At 31.7% G+C, this 24,235-nt stretch overlaps 3 protein-coding genes across 3 annotated transcripts; all 3 read right to left on the reverse strand.

Moving 5' to 3' along the window:
* Positions 1-620: 620 nt before the first annotated feature.
* LOC8287219 lies at positions 621-1,697 on the reverse strand. Its single transcript, XM_002530322.3, has one exon. The coding sequence runs from the start codon at positions 1,618-1,620 to the stop codon at positions 883-885; it is 738 nt and encodes a 245-aa protein (XP_002530368.1). The 5' UTR covers positions 1,621-1,697; the 3' UTR covers positions 621-882.
* A 3,388-nt stretch (positions 1,698-5,085) lies between these two features.
* Positions 5,086-17,120, reverse strand: LOC8287218 (putative DNA (cytosine-5)-methyltransferase CMT1). Its single transcript, XM_002530321.4, has 22 exons — positions 16,758-17,120; positions 15,269-15,830; positions 15,141-15,178; positions 14,913-15,015; positions 14,359-14,466; positions 14,157-14,276; positions 13,951-14,050; positions 13,582-13,811; positions 13,376-13,441; positions 13,025-13,294; positions 11,556-11,614; positions 11,401-11,467; positions 10,947-11,276; positions 10,798-10,866; positions 10,614-10,700; positions 10,422-10,509; positions 9,063-9,181; positions 8,854-8,958; positions 8,733-8,776; positions 8,574-8,643; positions 7,341-7,444; positions 5,086-5,566 (listed from the first exon to the last, which is right to left on the reverse strand). Exons 2-22 carry the CDS (start codon positions 15,479-15,481, stop codon positions 5,419-5,421), a joined length of 2,538 nt encoding a protein of 845 aa, XP_002530367.2. The 5' UTR covers positions 15,482-15,830; positions 16,758-17,120; the 3' UTR covers positions 5,086-5,418.
* Positions 17,121-21,309: 4,189 nt separating this feature from the next.
* Positions 21,310-22,309, reverse strand: LOC8287217 (calcium load-activated calcium channel). Its single transcript, XM_002530320.3, has one exon. It carries the CDS (start codon positions 22,182-22,184, stop codon positions 21,606-21,608), a length of 579 nt encoding a protein of 192 aa, XP_002530366.1. The 5' UTR covers positions 22,185-22,309; the 3' UTR covers positions 21,310-21,605.
* Between the last annotated feature and the right edge of the window lie 1,926 nt (positions 22,310-24,235).

Below are 24,235 nucleotides of genomic sequence, written 5' to 3' on the forward strand. Positions count from 1 at the left end.
TAAAATTCCTGAAATTTTAAAAGAATGGAGCCTAATTGAATTTGTTTTTCAGTATAAACACAGTTGGGTCTTTTTTTTTTCTTTCTTTTGTATAATTCAAGATTTTTATTAATGAAGCAAGAATCAAAAAAAAACAAGTGCAAGAAGACCTTATATACAGTGGATGAAAATCAACCATAAGCCTAAATTCAAATTAGTTATGGAGATTAAGCATATAAATTGTGACAGTATGGTCCGAAGGAGCAGTTTGATGAGAGCAAGATAGATAAGAAGCACCTCTTTATAAGTTCTTAGGATAGCATTTCAATATAGAGCATATGAATGATTTAATCACACCGAAACGAGTAGAAAGTAGTTGATAAATTCATGAGGCTTGATCTCTGAAATTGTTTTAAATTTATTAAAAAAAATAAAACCGTGTAACTTTAAAGGCTCAGAGCTGATAATTTTTTTCAATAATCTGAATCTGAGTACTTACATCACTTGTTACGGTTTTGGATGCTTTAGCAACGAAAGCAAATTGAAGCCATGTTCTCTGATTCTTGAAACAAGATGCTCTTTGATGGGATTTCCCAAACAAAGTTGATGAGTTGTAAGAAACATACACATAACAACCAAGAGGCAAGAAAGAGTAGTTTCAAATAAGACAAACGATACTAGTCATACATACATTTCATTAGTTCTTATATAGTACTCGATTTCTGATGAGTACTGACTACATGTATATAGTCCTAGATAGAACTACAAGAGCAGTACTTTATTAATTAGCACTATTAACTTATTATATGCATATTTAAAGCTAAATAGCAGTTCCATATTCATGCAGTTATATATAATCATATGTCTTTTTTATAACTAATAAAGAACATATAATTTTGACTTTTAGAGCTTCAAGTTCAAGTCCAAGTCCTTTTTTATGGTGACTTTATTACTCTTTTTCTTTCCCTTCATGGAACCTGCCTCTTCTTCAACCTGACCAGTAGAGCTGTCGCTATCTGGAAACTGTATCAGCTCCCATGGCATCAACTCAGTTGTTGGGTTATTCTGATTATTATCATCTCCAGTAGGAACAGCCACATATGGCAATTCGTCGCCCTCAATTTCTAGATCAATTTCGTCATGACTAGGAACCTCATGATGATCACTGTTCGCAGCCGCCATGGAAGCAGATGCAGGAGGCAATCCAATAATCCCCATCCCCACCTGGACTTGGAAATCCAAGAAAGGTTTCAATCCAGCTAAAGGGCCATTATGGTCATGCCCTAGCTTATCAAGGCTAATAGCAAAATGAGGTTTAAGGTATTGATGATCAGTAGGTGTTGGTTTTGGTGGTGGAGAAGCTCCCCAAGGCCGAGTTGATGACAAGATATTCATCTCGGTCCTTTTTATTTTCTCTAAAATGGATTTTCTCTCTTCCTGCATCACTCTCCTCTCAGCATTTCTCTCACGTCGATGGGCATTCTGGTGGCCACCCAAAGACTGAGAGGAAGGGAAGCCTCTTGAGCAGCGAGTGCAAATGTAAACATCAGGCTGGTTCAACGTCAGCAGAGAGCCGATACTAGTTGCTCTGCGGATTGAACCAGTGTTTGAGCTCTCACAAGAGTTGGTTTTGCTTTGCATGTTTAGAACAGAAAAAAGAAAAGAATCTAAACAAAATCAAGAGAGATGATATAGATGGGGGAGGTGGGTTCCAAAGAGTGAAAGCAGAAGAGTATTTATAGAGAATAATGAGGTAAGAATTAGAGGGTAAAATTAAGGTTTGATCTTGATGACTAAAAGACTTGAAAAATAAAAACATCTTAGTAAAATTGTTTGTGAATTTAATGCATTGAAATAAAAAAGAAAAAGGTGATGTTGGATTTTGAGGAGTTAGGGTTAGAATACAACGTGGGGGAAGGGGAAGTGAGACTTGTACAAACTGCATGCAGTTGTTGAAGTTTGAAAGAGACGCGTGGGATCGAAGAGTTGAGTAAAGATGTGCAATGCCGAAGTAGGGTTACAAACTAAGCGTAAATGCATATATAAATATATGTTATAGCCTTACAAATGGTTCATTTTTACCTTAAGGCTCTTAACCCTAACCCTAACCCTAACCCTAGTTGAATCTGGGTTTGAGTATTGAGTTTGGGAAGAAAAGATACAAAAACATTTATTCAACTTGATGGAGAGTAAAGCAATTTTGTCTGTGGCGTGCTTCTCTTTTTCTTTAGACCTTTTTGTTTTCTTCATAATAAATCTGCTCTTTTTGGGACCAAAATTTGTTCGTATGTGTATTTATGCACGTGGGTGAATTAGCAGCATGAAGAATATAGTCACTGATTATAAAGTTTATTAGCATACAGATATAAAATATTATGCATCTTCATTTAAATCAAACCTCTTAATTATAATATATTTCGATGTTCAGTAAACTCAGCCCTTTCATTATATAAAGTATGAATGTTCTAAAATATTAATATTTTGGTTCTTTGTCATGGTACTAGGGTTTTTAAAATAAGAAAAAAATCATAACATATATTAATGACATGGAGTTTACTTTATGTAACTATAATAACGAATACATTTTAACCATTAACATGAATTATGGAAGGGTCTACTAGTTCCCATCTTAACCCTAACAGATATCTGAGCTGCAGCAGCCAAATTGGTGGTCCGTCACATATCCAGAAAAAAGAAAAAAGAAAAAGAAAAAAGAAAATCTAAAAAGTTGTAGAAGCTCGAGCATCGAGAAATAGTAGGTAGATATAAGAACTGAGTTCTTTTGTCTGAATCTTGGGTTTATAGGTCAACTTCAGACCCACTGTCACCAACACATTTGCTTCTGTAGTCTGTACTACTCAAATGCCTGAACACACAGCCTATTTTCCTTTTTCCTGTTCTTTTTTTTTTCTTCTTCTTTTTTCCTTTTTTCCTTTTTACTATTATAATCATCAAACGCTCCATTGGCAGTGTATTATATAATATTTTTAACATATTTCCATTTACGAAGATCTACACTGAACTGATAAGAAAGAATCAAAACCCTTCAATCACTGTTTCTCTTCTTCTCTCAGGAACAGACACGTCTTGGTTTGAGGCAAACCAAGTGTAAGTCAGTCTGAAGGGTGAGTGGAAAGCTTGTAACAAGAATTTTTGTCTGTATGGTAAGAAAACAAGCTTATGGATGCACCCCAATCCAACGACATTAATGGAAAAGGTAGCTTCAAGTTTAAGCCATGCATATACACATCTTTGCTTGGAGTTTTCTTATAACTCTGTTAGATCCATCCAAAACATTTACATTATTTTATTTATCTCTTATAACACTAATAGCCCCACCAGTATGCCCTTGTATGTTACCCATATGAGTTAATAGGAGTCACAGTGGTTCATGCAACTAAGGCTGAGGATACCTGGTATCTCACCTAAATTCAAACTTTTGATTTTTATAACTTTTTATATATTTTGATTTTATTACTTTCGCTTTAATATTTTATTATTTTTGATATGTTATTGATAAATTTATACTTAATTATAATATCAAGTTCTTTTTAAATTTAGTAAAGTGCTATCACCTTAGTGCTAAACTAAGGCATCATATCTTAATTTAAAATTGTTAAGGGCTAGAATTAGGGATCCTTTCCTGTGGTTCTTTTGCAAAAAAAAAAAAAAAAAGAAAATTATCCTTTTAACTTACAATAAAAAAGAAATTGTGAATTATGAGGGGGTTTAGATAATTATGGGTTTAAAATATATTGTTGCAGTTTTTCTAAATTCTAGTTGGATGCTAATTGGGTAAACAAAAGGAACTGAAAACTAAAATTGAAGATTGCTATTGGGATGGAAAATAGGATCTGAAAAATACTGAGAATCTGATAATAACAATGAAATATGTTAATACTAAGGGGTAAGAGATTTTCAGTTAAAATACTATAGGAATTGAATTTGAACATAAAAATAAATAGCAGATTGCTAAAATTAAAGACTGCCAAGATTGCTAAGCCATTTCCTAAGCTGCTGTTTAAGTTTAGCTGAGTTGATGTTGGTTGACTGGGGCTTTGCTTCTGCCACCTTTGTTGTGTTTATAGTAGCCTCTGGTAACTGTCTGCAAGCAAATTTGGGGTTGGGTTTCAAAATTATGGATTCTCAAAATTGAATTTTAGCCCAAATAATAAACATGGGTACCCAGAGAAATTCAAATTTGGTATAAACAGCCCATTTATATATTTGTATTTCTCGCTCGACTTATATTTTTTTTCAACTGTTATCTCAATTCTTGACAGTCTCCTCCTCAGTGTGAATCTCTTTGATATTAAGCTTGGATTTGCTTCCCATCCAACATAAGCAAGAACTGAGTTTTAATAGCACAACATAGAGCACATATGTTCCAGCAGGCTTCTCCTGCAATTTGACTCTTCCATTCCTGTCACCACACCAAGAACCACAGCTTTTTTAATCTTTCTTTTCCTTTTTTTCTTACGAGCAATGAGTTTTTATTAGTATTTTGTAGAGCAAGATGGAAATGCCATATGGTTGTGTACCAATTGAGACACATACTGGCCAACAATTAACCATTATTTTGCATCAGTAGCTAGTGTTTTGAATAAGTCTCCTCGATTCAGTCGAAAAAAGAAATCGCCTTGATAGTATTTGAATATTTTATTTATCAATTTTTATAGAAAATTAAAGAATTAATCAAATAGATAAATAAACTTACTAATTAGTAGGCTAAGTTGTTAAAGCTGCAAGTATAAATTCTCAGTTACAGATTAAATAAAAGCCAGATGGTTTCTCGTGTCAAAAATTGTTCTCGTGATTTATTTGTTCAAAATGGGGAAGCAAAAGGGCAATGAGTCCTGAACCAAGCAAGCCCCAGTCACTTCTAAGAACTGAAACTTAGTTTCAAAATCAAGCACACAACAGAAAAACCCCTCAAAGAACGGGTTTTATACAAGTTATAACAAAGCTTTTCAACAGAAAACTAGCAAAAGAAGCATAGGCTGCTAAAATTAAATTTAAAACTGATGCAGCAGAAGCAGCAGCTTTAAAACAATAAGCAATCGGTACAGCTTCAAGTTCAAATTGAGCTATGCAGAAGATTGTTGCTTGACTAGGGGAAGGCAGACAGAAATTTGGCTTGAATTCAACTAACAAATACATTTACAACCTCGCATCAAAATAGCTGCCATTGAAGAATCAGGTTTTCGACGCCTGAAAGAAGAATATACGTATTTCAAGACATTGCTTTCTTGAAACTCTTACAAATTAGAGAGGCGACTCAGCTAGTCTGTTCTTGAATTGCCGCAAGTAAATGAAACTTTTAGAAAGTTAAATAGTCCAGCGGCAACACTGGAAAGAATTATCTAACCAAGTTACGTCATAACTAACTAGGATCTAAATCCTTACAGCACAATCAGAATCACTTTGTTTCATTTGTGCTCAAGATGATTTCTGAAGGCAATTGGGGTACTTAAAAGGTAAGGTAGTTAAAGGCTTGTTGTCCGAAAATCCTTGACTTGCTATTCCAAAACTATATCCTAATGCAGTAGCAACAGGAACAGCAACAGCATTTCCAACTTGTGTGTACCTGCAAATGGGAAGGAATTGACAATGAATAACAAAAGACTACAAATGGGGAGAAATAAAATGCTTAGTGATAAACAGTCTCACTTTTACCACTAGACCAATGCATAAACTAAAACTACTGTATAGTTCTAGAGTTTTGTTCGAGACTCTGCGATTAAGTCGTAGCTTTAGAAAGCCTAAAGGCATATTTGGGCCCTGAACTTTACATTTACTAGGCTTTAGGCCCCTCCCACTTTGTAATAAGATGAATTTGTGCCCCTACGTATTTGGCACTTGCTTTTCAAGTTGTGTGAATTGTATTTTAAACAATACAACAAGAATTTTAACAGATAAATAATAAAAAAATATTCTCACATCTTCTCTCTTGATTCTCTTTTCAAAATAAAACAAAATAATGAAGAAAAAAATATCAACAAACAAGAAATTATAAATCTAATGACGATTAGGATGATAATTAAGAACATCAAAAGGTGACCTAGCAAAAAATTATGTATTTGTAACTAAATGTTGGTGGTGGTAGTGGTGGAGGGGGAGGAGGTGGTTGTGTTTCTGGTTGCTTGGCGTATCTATTGCTTCTTTTTCATCATTAGTAACATAATTTCTAATTTATAATTTGATGAGGATAGCTACAAAACTATTTTAACTTTCAACCGTTCTTCTCCAAGAGAAATGTACACCTTTTTTTTGAAATTAATAAATAAACTCTTAACACCCATTTCTGTTTTTACTTTTCTGTTCATATTATTTTTAAAATAACCATTTTTAAATAACATACTTAACAGCATTAAGTCAAAAAATATTTTTTTATTAGGATATTAAGAGAGCCCGGAACGCTAAATCATTAAGGAAAAAAAGGTCAATTCCACCATTTTAAATATAAGAAAGTTAAACATAAAAAAAATAAAAGAAGTTTAAGAGCTCAATGCTACTTTTTTGCCTTTAGAAAAAGACAAAAATGAATATGTTATAGTTTAGTTTCTAAGAATTGAAATTCAACAATACTTTACTCTCTGAATTATCAAATTAATTGCACTTTAAATTGTGTTTTGCATTTTGTAAAAGACTACAGACCCTAAAAACTAACATATTATTTTAATAACAATAAAATAATCAACAGAATGTTATATAAATACCATTTATAATAGTACCTTATTAAGTTAATACAATACATTCCACAATAATTTATTAATTACCAAAGAAAATTGTATATATATTTATATATATTATAAAAAACATATTCTAGGTGGTTTAAAAATCTTCCTAAAGCTAATTCAGTATTATATATTAATTGTTTGTATGTTATTAATAATGTTGTGTAAGAAATTTTAAATGATCAAAAAATTATAAATTATTAAGTATCAATGTAGAAAAATAATAATGTAAAATGCAAAATAGGCAAATGTAAATTGTGGAAACAGCAATTACCAGTATCCTCTAGATTTATATGAAAATTGACAGTATGTTATCGTTGCCTTTTAAATCTATAGTAAAATCACTGTTACGATATGCTATTGATACGGCCAATAAACATGATCGATTCATTTTGAAACAACAGGCTATAGAATGTAGGATAGATTGAAGTTTTTGTAACAATTTAGAGGATACTGATAAGAAACAGTAGTAGGTTGCACATAGGGCAAATATCAGAAGCAACTTAGGCAGCAATCACCAAATATAGGAAAGTTAACAAGCTCAAGAAGCAAAGAATATAGATTCATTCCCCTAATGTATAAAACAAACAAACAAGGATGAAAATCTATAGATGGAATACTGACCTCTCCTTGACAGGTCCATGCAGCTGGTAGCAGTCAGGAAACCCTTGTAATCTTGCATTCTCACGAATAGAAAGTACTCGATCTTGCATCGGATGAATGACAATCTGCCACAAAATTACTTCTTTTAAACTCAAATCACAGCAAACACATTTACATGCAACAGAAACTGATATGTGTGGTTATTCAAGGCGCAGGTGCTAAGGAATCCTGGAGCCTAGGCACAACACGCAAGCATGCGCCTTAATGAAGTGACACGCAGAAAACAAAAGAATATAAGAACATACCAAAAAGCTAATAAGACTCGTAACGTAACAGAAATAAAATCATAAACTAGATATCAATTTTTTAAAATCTGAAATAAAATTACATGCACAAACACAAATTTACTTAGCTAATTTCCAAATTCATAATAAAAACTAAGAAACTTGTTCAAGAGACGTAAAACCATAATTACAAACTTATAATTTTGCTAAATAACTATAATTCCTAAAGCATATTCCATAAGACGACTACTCATCATAATTAACCTCAATATAGTCATCCATTTCTTCAAATTCTTCTTCATTTAATTCCTCAATTTCCTTATTTATCATTTCTTCAGAATCAATCCGTTGCTCATATCTAAAAACTAGGGGAGTATTAGTCCTCTTCTGAGAGTGGATTTGTAATCTGGTATAATTAGCCCTCATTCAATGTTCTTTTGATTTCTTAAAGTAATAAGGTCTAATATGAGCGATGTCCAACTTATCATCAATAGCCAATTTTAGTTAAAAAACGAAGAACAAAATTTAGGTCTAACCTCACTAAGGCAGATAGCTTAGTGAAGTTGCTCGCCTCTAAGGCTACAAGGCGCAAAGGCTAGAGCCTACTGTGCCTTGAGCCTGAAGCTCACCTTCAACAACTATGCTGATATGCATCATATAATAGAAGCGTCCTGTGTGATTACTTCACAAGAAAGAGAACCAACTAACTACATTACGGTGGTAAGCCTAATGGGAATTCCATTTCTTTCTTTTTCTCCCATTCATTATTTCAATTCCAAGTGTTTTAGTAGACAGAAGGAGTTGTTGGTGATGAACAAGTACTTATACTATGGAGTTTTCTGGCAGTGACATTTATGAAGCTACTGATATTTCTACAATGAAAAATATCCTAGATGTGCTCAATTGCGGAAAATTATTCAACTGATCAAGCTAATTTAACATCTGATCGTGTATTGCGTACTCAAAATACCTGATTATGAGGTTCGGCCCTTGTTACAACAGTTGCAACAGTTTCATCCCACCACAAACGACCAAATGGCCTATGTTAAGTAGATGTGTAAGAATATTAAAAACAAGAATAAAAAATCGCAAAGTTGAAACATAAATACAGAAATTAGAAAGCACTAACTTGCAAGACGTCCCACGAACAAACGACATAGCATAATCAGGAACCTGGCATACATAATCCCCAAGTAAGACCTAACGTTTGGGAGAAAGAAATCTAAGAGCAAAAGAGCATGTTACAGTACCAATGGTTTTCCAGATGGAAGCAGCACTCTTTCAACTGCCGGGTCCCATTCTACCTTGTTGTCAGTACCAACTAACACGCCAGGAAAGTCCCTAAAATTTGCACCCTAGGAAAAAGATGCAGGCATCATAAAGAACAAAACCGAAACATGCTAAGATGAATCTATAAATCTATTAATGTAGTAGAATAAGAACAGAATATTAGCAAAACCTTCTTCTTGGGAACGCGGCACACCCTTTGATAATCATCATCGTTCAACTTTAGAGGTCGGTGATCATACAACATTTGAGGATGTGATGCATTTTTATCAGTGGCGAAACCTACTACATCTATATAACAAAATAATTTAATCAACTGCATGATTCAGCAAAACAAGAAGGGTACTGGAATGCAGGCATTCAATTTTTATCACGTAATCACAGGAAAGGAAAAGGACATTAACATTTAATTGTCATGCTCATCAGAAGCATCAACATGTATACTTTAAATAAATGTTATACTTCTTGATCCAAACAGCTGGAGAATGAAATTTTTGGCCAGCTAAATCAGTTAATATGGTATAATATGAAAAATGTAAAGCCTATGCCAAGCCATCACTCCACCTAACAGTTAAAGTTCATATGTGAGATGTTCAATAACAGTTCTAATACTTCTTACACATCCCCATTCCCCATGCAAAAGCCCACTGAACAATGAAGTCAGACATGCAAAAATTGGTTTTGTACTTAATTAACAAAAAGAAACAACGAGGATTTAAACTTGAAACCTTTTCATTAAAAAACTTTAAGAATATGCATAATACATGTTTAATGCCTTGATATGAAGTTGTAAAACACAGACTTCTAAAATAAATGAGTGGTAGAATGGAGGAAGTTTTAAAATGAGTATTTATACCACAAAGGAAAGTATAACAGAACAAAGCAAATACAGTAAAGAGCAGAATAGGAGGAGGAAGTTTTAAAATGAGTATTTATACCACAAAGGAAAGTGTAACAGAACAAAGTAACTACAGTAAAGAGCAAAATAGGAGCAGCAGAGCCAATAATAAATTCAAAAAACGAATTGAAGCAGTAAAACTAATGGAATGACAAACAAAGTAAAAGCAAGTAAATCATAAACTTACTAATTTAACAAGTTAATGAAGTTTGAATACAATTACAGGTATACACGATTCCCTCGACAAGTATAAAAATTTGAATCATCATGTTGATAGTCTGATGACCCAAAACCAAAAAGCTAAAGATTTTAAATAAGCCTCAACGATTTTATTATTGTCAACCTGAACCTCTTCCATGTTGAACTATATTCGCTATGGACAAACAAAGCAGTAGTACTCAAACGGCATTATAATATTACTTTTGTCCAAGAAAGATAATTTCCATACCCATTCTTAACAGAAGTAAACATATAAGCATTCTATTTATGATAAAACAAACAAATAGTTCACACAGTTTAATCTTTAGATGGATAAAATGATCTAAGAAAATAAAATGTATCTTATTACTAAAGTTAAAAATGATATCAAAAGAATGAAATCAACTAGAAGAATAGACAAAAACACAGGCTTACCACTTTTCTTCAATCGGATATATTTTTGAAAATCTGATTGAGGAGTTGTCCCATACTTCCTTTCATCTTGACTCTCATCATTGTTGACCTAAGATGTCCAAGAGGATATATATATGTTAGTAATATCCATGTTCACAAGTTTTTCAACATATAGAGAAAGGAATCAAAATTAGAAGACAGCAAGGCTCATACTGGTGGAAGATCCGATATTGCATCCCCAAGGTAAAGGGCCTTTTCCAATTGACAGGGATCAAGTTTATTATAGGCAACAGTAATTTCCTGCATTTGAGGTGAACCATTGTTTAAATGTTATTAAAGTTTCAAAATAGCACTTCGTTTCAGTATCACACAAGAATTGGTTTAAAATCATCCAAACCTCAAATTCATTTGGAATGCCCCCTTTTACTACAACTTCATGTGTTGGCAATGGATACTGGGGCAAGCTCTGACATGCAAAGTCAAATATCACTATCAATAAGACTTCATATTTTGTTGCACTAAAAGATAATTCAGAAGTGGACTTGCCTCAGATGGTTGAGAACCCCACATGAAGACGCGCATTCGAAATTGTGGCAGACCGTATGATCCAGCAGCCATCATGCCTAGCCGAGCTTGATAGTTCATAGAAATGAGACGGCCAAGGGCATAACGAACCAAGAAACCACCAGCAAACCTCAAAATATCCACTACATTTTCCATGAGAACATATTTTGGTTTTAAATACTCAACAATATCCATGTATACCACCATCTGATGGTTCTTGGGATCATCCAAGGGAGCTTTTGTGTTTCTGAAACGGTTAAAACCACTGATTCCCTGACATGGAGGGCCTCCACAAATAAAATCAGCATCTCCCTATGTAGAGAAGCAATCAAACTTGATAAGCTATTGGAAGAAATATCATTCAAACCATTACAAGACAACAAAATGATATCGAGAAAAAAATACATATTAAAAAATTAAGAAACAAAGCACTCACAGGAAGAGGCAAGATCTTTGATCGAAAACCTTTTGTCACAAACTCCTTTAGTTTATCCTTGCAGTCACTAATACACAGAAAAAGGAATAGTGAAGAACAGTTTATCGAGAGAGCGAACTAAAATTTTAGATGGCAAGTTTAGTGAAATAATGTACCTCAAGCCCTCAATAGGTTCCCAAGTGTCCTCACTAGGACCATAACCCTTCCAACGTACCTACATGATTTCAAACATAATAAGCAAAGAAAAAGATTTGAATAGAAGGGAGTTCAAAACCAAGAAAATGAAACTGAACAATCTAGTTACCTAACAATACAAAAAGGAAAGTAACACATAGCAGAATACCCTTAAACATATTTCCCATTTAACTGAAATCTTAATCAATGGAGTTTATTTGCATTAGGAATTCAATAGCTTAACATCTAGAATTATATCTAGCCTCCCTACCCTTTCAAAAACTCTTTTCCCAATTAATAACCTTCTTCAATGTTACAAGCATACAGATTTTCATATCAGAAATCAGGGCAATTAAAATGAAGAGGTCTTAAAATTTAAGCAGCTCCCACTAATTATTTAAATCTCAGCGCAAAATAACTTAAGCATTACTATAGTATAAGAGTCCATGCAAATGACAACCACGCACCAATATTAGCTTTAAACTTAGGCTCAAGAAAAGCAAACCCCAGCCTGGTCTAACCACACTTGAGGGGGAGAAAGGGGGAATTTTGAGAATGAAAATGTCCTGGTCTTTGTTTATACTCTATCATGGCACAATCTCCCCGCATTTATCACCAGCAGTCTTTTACTATCATATACTTATTTCCAAGTTACATCAAACACTATCGAGACTTTACTTTTTCCACATCCACCAGGAGTGTCCACATACTCTATCACCAACAGATCACTTATTTTGCCATCCCTTACCTTGAATCTCCATTCATGCTCTACCCGCATCATAGCCTACCTTGCATAGAGTTGAATACATGTTTTTCCTCCTACACCTCTCTATATCTCATTTATCCTTCCATGCGTCTAACTGTATAGAATTCTACCTATGCCATTCCCTTGATTTCAGAATTAACCATATGCAGTTGCACATTTTTGAAAAAAGGAACACCACAACCTTTGATTCACAAACACTATAATGAGTTATAAATATTTGATTTTTGTTATGTTGATATTTTGTTGGACTGTTATTTATGTTTAAAGTAGAATTGCTATATTTGCTTATTTTGTTTCTAATTAGACTGTAATTACAATTATTTGCCAAAAGAATTTTTGAAAAGATAGTAAATTTTAAATTTAAAGCCACATGTATGTTAAAAACAAAGCAGCACCAGCTAATCAAATTGTACCGAACCACAAAATAAAAAATGGTTGATTTTAATTCATGTCATTCATTTTCGGTATGGTTAGTCATTTCCATTTCGAAAGAACTGTAGTTTGATTCAACTCCTCTTTCTAAATAACTGAATTGGAAGGAACCATGCCCAACCTTGTATATTAAACTAGTAAACCAATTGCATCTTAGCTCAAGTATGTTCATACTCTTAAGCATAACCTAAATTATATTATGGAACTAATCACATGTTAGCAGTTACTTCTCTTCATTTAAACTTAAGATACCTTGAAGTATAATCCACGTTTATTGACTTTGTTAGGATCACCATAGCAAACAGCTAGTAGCTTTTCCACTTCAAATATTTCATCATCGTCATCATCTTTATCCTTGCCTTTTTCTTCTTCTTCTTCCTCTTCGTCTTCCTCTTCCTCATCACTTGCAGAGTTAGAACTCTGTTCTGGATGCTTTTCTGAACCAAATAATGAAAATTTCCTACATAGCTTTTCCCATTCTTTCAACAAAGACAAAAAATCTTCTGCTGCCTCATTTCTGACCTGATGCAAATTCAGAAATAAAACTAATTTTACTACCACAGTTGAACGAGTGAATATAATACTAAGGGATACACATATTACCTCGGTTTCAGGGTGGTTTGTTTTCAAACTTTTGCATGCAAAAGCATTTATGTCGACAGCCCACTTCTGCATTACCAAACACAACCATTTTCCAGTCAGAAAACTGATATAACAAGAATTACTGGAGGGAAAAAACTATCGTATTACAGGAATTAGGCATCATTAGGTGAATTATTTTCAGTAAAAGTGAGCATTGATCCACTTACTGTCACTAGTTTCACACCAGACAAAGAAGCACCCATGCAAAGGCCAGTTGACATGGCACCACAACCAGAGTAAAGGTCCAACAAATACAACTCTGATTTTTCAGAACTATGAACTTTTGAAAGAACTTTCAATGGTTTTGCAGTGGTGACTTTAACATCATCAATACTGTTGTTTGAGTCATTCTCACTTGATATGGTTGATGATGAACCACTGTCCCTTCCAGAATCATCTATGGTCGCCAAGCAAACAACACTATAATTGATATGATCAAACAAATTTGAACAGCAATAATACTCAAGAAAATTGGCTTTTCTAAAAGTACAAATCCTTTATGAGATCTACATAATTTTATATGAAAATCCAATTACCTGTCTTTATTGTTTCATAAGTCAAAAATGGTAATGTGTATTTCATATCATAATACAGGTCGCAAGGTGGCAGATTTCTCTCCTTCTCTGCTAAATCCAACTGTGGTTCAAAGCAAACAAGTTAGAATTCCATAACCAGGACGTATGCAACAAGCCCAAAAAAAAAGGTAAAGAAAGAATGTATAACAAGTGTGTGATAACCATACGTTGGGTTCAACTAGGGCAATTTTTACTTTAGAGACGATGCAATCCAAAGGATTGTCATCTCTGATCTCCGAAAGAAACACTCGTCTGCTCTCTGCAGTTTTAACATAATCCTTGATAACCTAGAGAATGAAACCAATTATTCACACCCTTATACCTGAAAATAATTAAGCAAGTTAACAACAAATGATAAAGTCTTCTCACAGTGTCTTCAGCCCTATAAAACCATTGAGCAGTAAATAATGGCTCCCCGTCAATACTTTCAAACATCTCCACAATCCTAGCAATGTAGTCAGGTTTTCCATCTTCAGCCTGAAAACATTCAAAGACTTTAGCACATTTATGGAATTAAAAGAGAAAGAACAAAACCTTTTAACCAAAGAAAATAGAAATTTAGTCAGACATTAGTAGATAAGTTGTTTGCAAGTAACATAATTACAATTCACTTAAACCTTTATTAGTTCTAGGACTCCTGATAAGTGGGACATAACTGTGCCTAACTGATAAAGAAGACAAAAAATGTCCTGCTTAAACTATCAAAATGAAGGCTCAAAAATGCACATAAAGATTGAAAAGATATGGGTGATAAATACAGACTCACAATATAAGCAATTATATAAAATTATAACAATTATAATGCATATAAGATTGAAACTTGGAAGCAAAATTGCGTTAGGTGAATACTGCTGCTTTAAAAAAAAAAAAAAAAGGAACTTTCTCAAACAAGAGTGATGGAGAGAGAGATAAAAGAACAGTACTTTGACATAAGCATCATCGCCAAGATCATATAGGATACCATCAACCATAGCCTGTTTATAATGACATTTCGCCTGCGTTACATCGTCATCTTTGCTCAATACCCTTCACAACACAATTTTCATACAAAAAATGAACTCGCATGAATTAGCAACAGTATCCAGTGCAAAACAAACTTAGAAAACACAAATACACAAATAATAAACACAAAAAAAGAGAACAATACTCACCCATTCTGCGGCTCAGACCCATTTTTCACTTTACTAATCTACAATAAAGTAACAACAAATTTGAATTACATAAAACCCAAAAATCAAAATTAATTAGGGGACATGATTTTAGAAAAATAAATAAAAACCTGAGATTTGTAGCGTTGAGGCCATTTTTTCCGTGCTTCAGTGGCTGAAATAGGGTTTCCTATAAAGGACAGATCAGCATCGAGCTTTGCCTTTTTGGTTTCTTTAGGTCTTGCCGATAGCAAAGTAATCGGACCTTTTTGGTCCGACAAAGTTGCGCCGTCTTCTTCTTCTACTTCGGGTTCCCGGTTCGGCCTTTTAGCGGATCTGCCCATTTTTCTTTTGACAATGAAGCAGAGAAGGAGACGGCCCTTTTCTTCAAGGGTATTAGAGAGAAGCGAAAAAATATTATGAAAGAGGAAGAGCCAGAGTTATAGAGAGAGAGACGGTGACGTTTAATACAACGGTCAAAAGAAAGGAGAAAGGAGGAGTTTTGGAATTAGCGGGAAAGTTTAGGATTTTATTGCGTTTGAATTTAGGAATGAGCGGGAACCTCGATTTCTTTTTCCTTTTTTCGTGTTTTCCTGTTTCCCGCGTTTAATGATGGATTAAGAACTGATGGTTATGTTATAAGAGTGACGGACAACTTGTCTTGTGACACGTTTGCAATCCTTTTGTTGCATCCTGCAAAATCATTGGTAGTTTCAGTGCAGAGGCGAGATGTAGAGGTACCAAGTTGTAAACTATGAGTTAAGTTTATAAAATAAAAAACTAAAACTCGATAATAATTCTTTTTTTTTCTGATTTTAACAACTCACATATACTAATTATAATTCTGATTTTAGAAAAAGAATTAATTATTTTTTATTTTTAAATATATAATACTATTTATTCTATTAACAAAATATAGTACATTACAATATTATAGAATTTTACTGATGTTGTATGATTTCTGTTAATGTGGCACAATCATTTATTGATATGTTTATATTTTGTGCCACATCTTTTGCTTGTCTGACATGTACTTTTTCTGCCATGTCAATCAATTAACAGTGATATGAAAATATATTGTATTTAATTAATTTTAACTTCTTTCTTTAAGATCTAATTTTTATAGTAATTTACAATCTGAGAATTAAATAAATAGAAATTAATTATAAGTGTTGATATTCATATTAATTAATTTTTATGCAAATTAAAAAAATTCTAATTAGTTTATTATTATGTTCTCCTTATACTGTAGCTTCTTTTAAAAAAAATATATATCATGGGAAGACCTTAATCAATTTGAATTAAGCACCTGGGTGCAATATTGAAGAATTTTAAAAGCCTTCAGGAAACCATTAAACTTCTGATCACTACTCTCTTCTTAAACAACAATGTGTGGGTCTCAAACTTAGTCATGTCTTGGGCCACATTAAAAAAAAACGATATGACCAAGATTAAGAAAATGCCCCCAGTAAACTTTTCTCTAGTATGTTAGCACAATTACACAGCAGTACAGAATTTTAATTAGGATAAAAGAGTAAATAAATTAAGTGATTTAAGTGTTCAACACAAATGAAGAAAGAAAATAGAGTATTGAATTGAAGGAGGATAAATATGGGTTACCTTCAAAATTGGAGAGACATATTACTGAGATCTCCAAAGACCGAGGAAAGAGCATAAGACGTTTGTTTTAGAGGATTACAGTGGCCACCACCATTAATAATGAGCTGATAATTGGAAGTACAAGAAATAGAGTATCAATGAAGCAGAAAACTTCAACAGTGGTAAACCTAGAGGTATGTCATTGAAGTTTATTGATACAAAAAATTCGTAGGAGTGGTCATGTGGGATTAATTCAATGGTTGCTGTGGGTTGTGGAGTCTGCTAAAAAGGTGTTTGATAAAATGCGCCAAATAATTTAGCACCTTCATAAAACCTCATATTTCTTTCCAAACTTTTTCTTAGATAAAATTCATTGTTAAGCCCTGAACTTTTCAATTGAACTTCTAAAATTTTATTTTATTGAATCCTTATATTTTAATTTATAGTTGGTTTAAAAATTTGTTACACATATTTCATTAGATTATATTCACTTTATTTTATTCTTATTAAAGATTCAATAACCCTTAACAAAAATAAAAAGTAGAAATATAAAAACTTAATAAAAAAATAAAAAAATAAATAGTTTAATAAAATAAAACTGAAGTTTCAAGAATTTAATAATGCATTTTATTTTAATTTTTTTCTAAAAGAATTCATGATATTGCAGGCTTCAACATAATACTAAATTCTAAAAATTGATTCATTGTAGCATAAGCTTTACAAAAAAATTGGATATGAGTATCTCTTAATTTATTGATTTGCCCATAAACACAAGCAAAAAAAACATTAAAACTAATTGGTTTTATTAAAATACCAAAATTTTGAAAGAAAATTCCTTTGTGAAATGTGTTTAATAAAAAACTCAATATTTTACATATGGCGCTTATAGCCGAAGTATAATCCAAACTCTTAAATTAATGGAGAAACTAAAACTAAACATAATATTGTTTCAAATCATAGAGATTCTATATATAATTTAATCTCATTATTAAGATTATTAGAACAAAAAGGGACATGTAAATCGTTTAAATTAGACATTTATCTTAAAAATCACACTTAACATTGAAAATTTCTTTTTAATGAAATCTAAAACTAATAAACCTATATATATATATATATATATATATATATATATATATCGGATCTCTGATTGTATATAGAATTTAGCAAGGTGTGTCGTGTAGCATGTGAAATAGCATTTTCATGTATACAGAGTAGACACAAATAATCTTACATGAAAATAATGCATGAATCGCGGCGATGATTAGATTGGATAGCACTAATTTATCCAACGGTCTACATAATTTATGTATTATTTTAGTCTGAAAATGGTCTTCTAGGATGGCAGGATTCATAACAAAGAAGAGTATATTTCAATTTTCAAAGCAATAATTTGACTACTTTTCACTTTTGTACGCATCTTAATTCAGACTTTTTCATTTTTTGATCAGAGGATATATGAATTAAAAGATCATAAAAAGATATAATGATATGTATAGATGAAATCTTTTAATTAATTATAAAATTTATATAGAGTAAAGAGAGAGCATTTTCCCACAAACATCTCTATTTTATTCTCTTTTTCGTTGCCGTTGACGCTTTTTTTACCGTCAACACTTTGCAAACTACTCTTTTATCCTTTTTTTCACTTTAATAGGATTTTTCAATCAAGATAAATAATCAAATCATATTTCATCTTATTTGCATGAGTAGATCAACATTTATAAATTTGATAGTAAATTTGGAAAAACAAACGGCAAATGAAAGATGAAAATCCAAATAAATGCTAAAATTTTAACATTCATAGACAAATCAAGACCTCCAATGACTAGAGTTACATGTGTCCACAAAGGTAAGAAGTTTTCTTAAAGAAGCAAAACAAGTTCTAGCTTGCAATAAAACAAGTAGTAAGAAAATGTGCAAAAATTAACATTTCAAAAAGTTAAATAAATACAAGCTCACATAACAATATATCATTTCACATCTTAACCAATCATAAATTTCTTTCTTTTTCTAGATCATTCACTTGAGCTTTAATCATTTAATCACTTTAACACCTAACTATACCTATAATTGTTTGAATTATTGATTCAATAACTAGAGGCGGGATTAGGTCTATCCACATGACCCAAAAATCAACTTTTAAATGTTAGTAGGGAAGACCCTTATAAGCACATCAAGCACACAATCATTTTTCCAATGTGGCATGGGGAGCCCCCACTCAAAGCTCTAATGTCTTCATCAGAATCAGACCATAGCCCAACATCTCAGAATCATAGCCCCCCAGGCAAGTCATGGATTCCAGCAGATGAATCATATGGATTTTAGAGGTGGCCTCCACCAACTTCCCATAATATAGCACTTAAATTCGCATAACACTTAGTTACATACGCATAATACACGTGAACATGTGTTTAAATATTATAAAAAATACAAGTTCAGATGTATATTAAAATAAAATGAAAGTTAAGGTGTTAAAATGACCAAAGTCAAAATTCAGGTAGGACAAGAAACAAGGGCATAAGAGCAGACGAATCTTCTTGATCAAAAGCAACAAAAAAAAGTCAAGATGGCTAAGATAATTTGAGAGTTTGAAGGATGGAATCATGACTCTTGACAACCCAATAATATCATTGACTGATGAAAGGAACAACCCATCTTATAGTGACGGCTGACAAGTTGGTCAAGGTTACTAGCTTAGCATTGTCAACAAGGATATGAGGGAGGAGGGAGATGTATCAAGTAGTGAGAAGGTTGAAAAAGCTAAGGAAGTTAAGGCAGCCTACTCAATTGACTCTGTCTCCAAGGCAGAATAAAGATCGTGCACCATAAAAGCAACTCTAGTGGTTAAGCTTATGGAAAACTCAATGGCATACCTAATTGACTTTACCAATTAAGGATATTACCATGCAACAAGCAACCTACATGGGGCAAGAGAATAAGTAGTGGTATATCAAGCCACAACGAAATAAAACCACTATTTCAGAGTACCAAAAAGTATTCTAATCAAGATGCGACTATACCGAACAAACATACACGTGCTTGACTAGTACAAAACAACTTCCCTATATGAGAAAATATGATATGGACATTATCACAGTATCATCCAAAGTCCAAACTAATAAAATGATGACACTTCACCTATTTGGAAGTTATAAAATCACATGTACAAACACAATTAAATAAGAAGTTAAAAGAAGTAACTACTAATAGGGTGAGGCAACCTCATTTTTGGTTCCGTCTTTTGGATGATGTGGTAGATCATGTGCATGTTATAATTTTTGATGACTACCGAGACATGAGTATTGATAGTAAAACACACAGTGAAGCAATGATAAGAAAGGTATCGAGTAATCTACTTTCAGACTACAAAGCAAAAAAAAATGGAAGTTGAAAAGCAACAATAACCACACCTTCATCTTATTTGGCTACCATGTTAAATGGCATGCCATGAATAATGCAAATGTCTATCTATTTCTATGCAACTACATAATAACATAGCACAATTTGATACCCAACATATAATGGTGTCCTAATTCTGAACAAATGCAGCACAACCTATATAAAAATTGAGATCAGCATATATATTGAACAGCAAATTCTAACTAAAACTGGTTAAAAAACAAGTTTGAATCCTCTTACTTCATTTTCACAAATGTTACTAGGATGATTAATCCAAATTAGGTTATGCCAATCTTTTGTATCATGCAAAATCATGCACATGCCCTGTGCACAGATTGGATTAAGATCCTCCCGTATTCAACTTGAACATGATAGGCCATGTTTGTATAACCTTGACCACTGAATTCAAAATCAATGATTGAGATTTGTTATCCAACAAATAAATACCTACTTTCCAAATTTTAAATCCAAATTTTTAATAAAATCTCAAACATTGGATGTAGAATTAAAGGTGGAGATTACAAACATGACCCATCATGTTCAAATTAAACATGAGAGGATCTCAATCCACACAGATTTTGGGTTAAGATAACATCTTCTAGAATATTGCTTTTTAGATCAAAAACTTATACGCACCAGATGCTTCTTCTAAGCTGAAGTCCATGTAGCTATATCCTTTCATAAATTAGCTTATCAATACTACAGTTGAACTTTGCAAAAAAATGATACATAAGATACGTAAGAATAATAGATAAATATGCTAAAACTGGAGTCTCATTTTATACATCAGCAGAAATGCCTAAACTATTAATCATGATAATCATCCTATTCAGTCCTACTTATTGCAAAATAGTATCAAGGTTCAACCACTAATATAGAAAGTTGTGCGACTGTCCATGCAATCACTCATTTGGACCATATGAGGATGCATGCAAAGTAACTATCAAGTGAGACTTTCCGTGTAAAGCACCCTGATGCTATTATTTTTCTCGTAAAACCTCTAAACTTAGGTAGTGATCTCTATAAGAATCACAGAGCTCCAAAATGCAGCATGTATTTTAGCCATGAAGAAAGAATTAAATCATAACCTAAACTGTTTATAAACATTTGAGTTCATCTTGATTGTTAGCATATAATTAGGAATTTAGTTACCCTAAGAACTAATCAAAAGTAACTTAAATTGTCTATAAAAGGATCTCATAAATCATAATGAATAATTTAGCTATCATAATGTCAATAAAATAAATAAATAAATAAATAAAATCTAAATCAGAAACAAAGATAGAAATGTCGCCCAAATTACACTTACGAAAAAACAACAATCACGAAAACAACAACAGCTGGTTCTAGAGATCCGTTATTAAATCATTACCCATATACTCAATTCCGATTTTATCCTAAAATCAGACGTAATTATCACCTAATAAGTAAACAGCAAAAAAATTAGTTAGAAAAACTCGAACCTAATTAATTTGTTTTGGGATCAGGCATAGGGAACAATCCGGCACCAGCAGCACCACGAGGAGGCGAAAACCCTAAAAACTTCTGGAGATTTGTACGGATACTAATCGAACAAAGAAAATACAGAAACGCCATCGAGCAATCAGTAGCATCATCACCTTGCAATCCTCTATGACTCATTTTCCTAACGATCGCAATAGGAGTAAACGGTAATTTGGCAACGACTTTACCTTCAAAAAGAGAATTCAGAAGTCCAAAAACGATGAAAAGAACTAAAGCCACAACGGCGCCGGATTTGAACTTGAAGAGAGAGAGATCGCGACTTGATTCTTTCAGGGAGGTCTCGACACGGTCGATTTTTTTGGTTTTGGACTTTTTTGTGATGATTTTTGTGGTATCGGTTTTCATAGTTTCGAGTTTTTTGGAAGCTTTGTCGATGGATGATTTTAGGGATCTGTAAGAGTTTGTACGGTAAATTAAGATCCATGAAATGGCTTCACAGACGACTGCGGTGCACATTGAAATTCCGACTACCGTAAGACTGTCGGCGTATTTAAAGGATGAGAGGAATTGTGGTGTCGCCATTGAGAGAGTATGAGAAAACCGGTGTTTGCTTCTGGGTGTAGTGAAGTTGCTACTCTGTTCAGAGAGGACAAGTTTGGTAATTGGTAGCTTACAACGAAGAGAAAAAAATACACACAAAAAACATAAATAACTGAAGGAATCAGGCCCCTGAACTTGTCACATAAGTTAGTTGAAGAATTTTCACGCTCCACCACATTTTGGAAAAATATATTATTTTTTAATTCTTTTTTCTTTTCAAATCTTTTTATATATTTTTAAGAAATTTTATGCTATTTTTTTTTAATTTTACCAAAAAATTAAATAGTAAAGGTATATCTATAAAATATCTATATAAATTTTTTAAAAAATTTATATTATTATAATTTTATTTTTATTTAATATTTCTTTATTTTTTATTTTTCTAAAATTTTATCAAAAAATATTTAATATATACCTATAAAATATCAAAAGAAAAAATACTAAGAATATAACTATAATATACTAAAAAAGATAGTATTTTTAATTTATATTCTATTAATTTAATTTTTATTTTATATTATCTTATCATTTTATAATTTTATCAAAAACAAAACTAAGAATATATCTAAAATATTCTGAATTATTTTTTAATTTATATTATTATGAATTTATATTTTTTAATTTTATTCAAAAACATACTAAAAGTATAGCTATAAAATATCAATATAATATAATTTTAATTTATATTACTGTGAAATTAGCTAAATGATGTATATTTATTATTTATTATTTTATTATATTTGATATCTTATAAATTGAAATAATATTATATGTTTCTTATAGTAACTAGTGTATTTTGATGATATGAAGATCAGTGTCTCAAAAGATATACCATAATATACTAAAAATATAGCAAATAGATATTAAAATATATAAAAATATAATTAAAATAAAATTAACTATAAAGAGAATATATTAAAAATATCAATTAAATATTAAAATATATTATAATACAGTTAAGAAAAATTGTATAAATAAAAATTTTAGAAAAATATAAAAAAATCTTTAAAAATTCATAAAGAAAATCACCGTCCTATAGATGTGTAAATTTCCCAAGTTAATTTGCCCTTCATATTTGGCTCAAACTATCACATTTGAGACATTATAATATTTATAAAAAAAATTGAAATATAAAATTAATTTTAAGAATTTTTAATTACTTTTTTTACTTAAAAAAAATTATCATTACTTAAATATGTGATATATAAAAATAATTTTTTATAAATTAAATAAAAATCAATTACATTATAATTTGATAAAAAGGAATATAGAAAACATTATGGGATGCTCTTATAATAATTTAGTAACAACATCACATTAATTTTCTTGATTTCAATGCTTTTTCTATAAAAGGCATCAACAAGACCAAATGACTTTGGGGGTATTATTAGAAAGTCAAAATATTTTTTGTTACAATAGAAAAAGCAATTAGAATAATAATAATAATAATATATTAAATGAGGAAGCAAAATGAATATAAGAAGGATAGCCTAATTTATTATTCAATAGATATATAGACTTTCCACGTCATTTCAATTTTGTGTCTCAAACATATTTTTTTAGTAGAACCATCATGATAAATGCAAATAGCCTGATTAAGCTGTGGATCACTCCATTTTCAGCCAATAACTGACCAAAGAGCCACTGTAAAATTGAAGAAAAAGTAAAAAAGAAGAAGCACAAAATTAACCTTTTAACAGCGCTAGCTACTGTTCAAAATTCAAATAACTGCAGGTCTTTTCCCATCTCTTGGATAGAACTACCCTTTGTAAAGTCTAAATAAAATATGTTTAATTAAAGCATATTCTAATAGGAACTTTTTAAAAATATTTTTTTTATTGTATAATTTTTATTCAAAAAATACTGTTTATTTTCTTTTTTAGATTTATGGTATGGTTGTCTTTTAGTTATTTTCTGATTGTTTTTCAATTATTTTCTATTATTTTTGGTTATTTTATTAAAAAAACTCAAAAAAAATTAACTAAAACTATAAATTTAAGAAAAGTAAAAAATATATTTTCTATTATAATAAT

This window comes from Ricinus communis, chromosome 10 (genome assembly GCF_019578655.1).
Source record: "Ricinus communis isolate WT05 ecotype wild-type chromosome 10, ASM1957865v1, whole genome shotgun sequence".
Classification (NCBI taxonomy): Eukaryota; Viridiplantae; Streptophyta; class Magnoliopsida; order Malpighiales; family Euphorbiaceae; genus Ricinus; species Ricinus communis.

Coding starts and splice junctions, on each gene's coding strand:
- LOC8287218 (XM_002530321.4), bottom strand. CDS start 15,481: ATGGGCAGATCCGCTAAAAGGCCGAACCGGGAACCCGAAGTAGAAGAA. Junction 13,442..13,581: donor CTGGTGTGAAACTAGTGACA/GTAAGTGGATCA, acceptor TTGGTAATGCAG/AAGTGGGCTGTCGACATAAA. Junction 10,867..10,946: donor GGGGTTCTCAACCATCTGAG/GCAAGTCCACTT, acceptor TTTGCATGTCAG/AGCTTGCCCCAGTATCCATT.
- LOC8287219 (XM_002530322.3), bottom strand. CDS start 1,620: ATGCAAAGCAAAACCAACTCTTGTGAGAGCTCAAACACTGGTTCAATC.
- LOC8287217 (XM_002530320.3), bottom strand. CDS start 22,184: ATGGCGACACCACAATTCCTCTCATCCTTTAAATACGCCGACAGTCTT.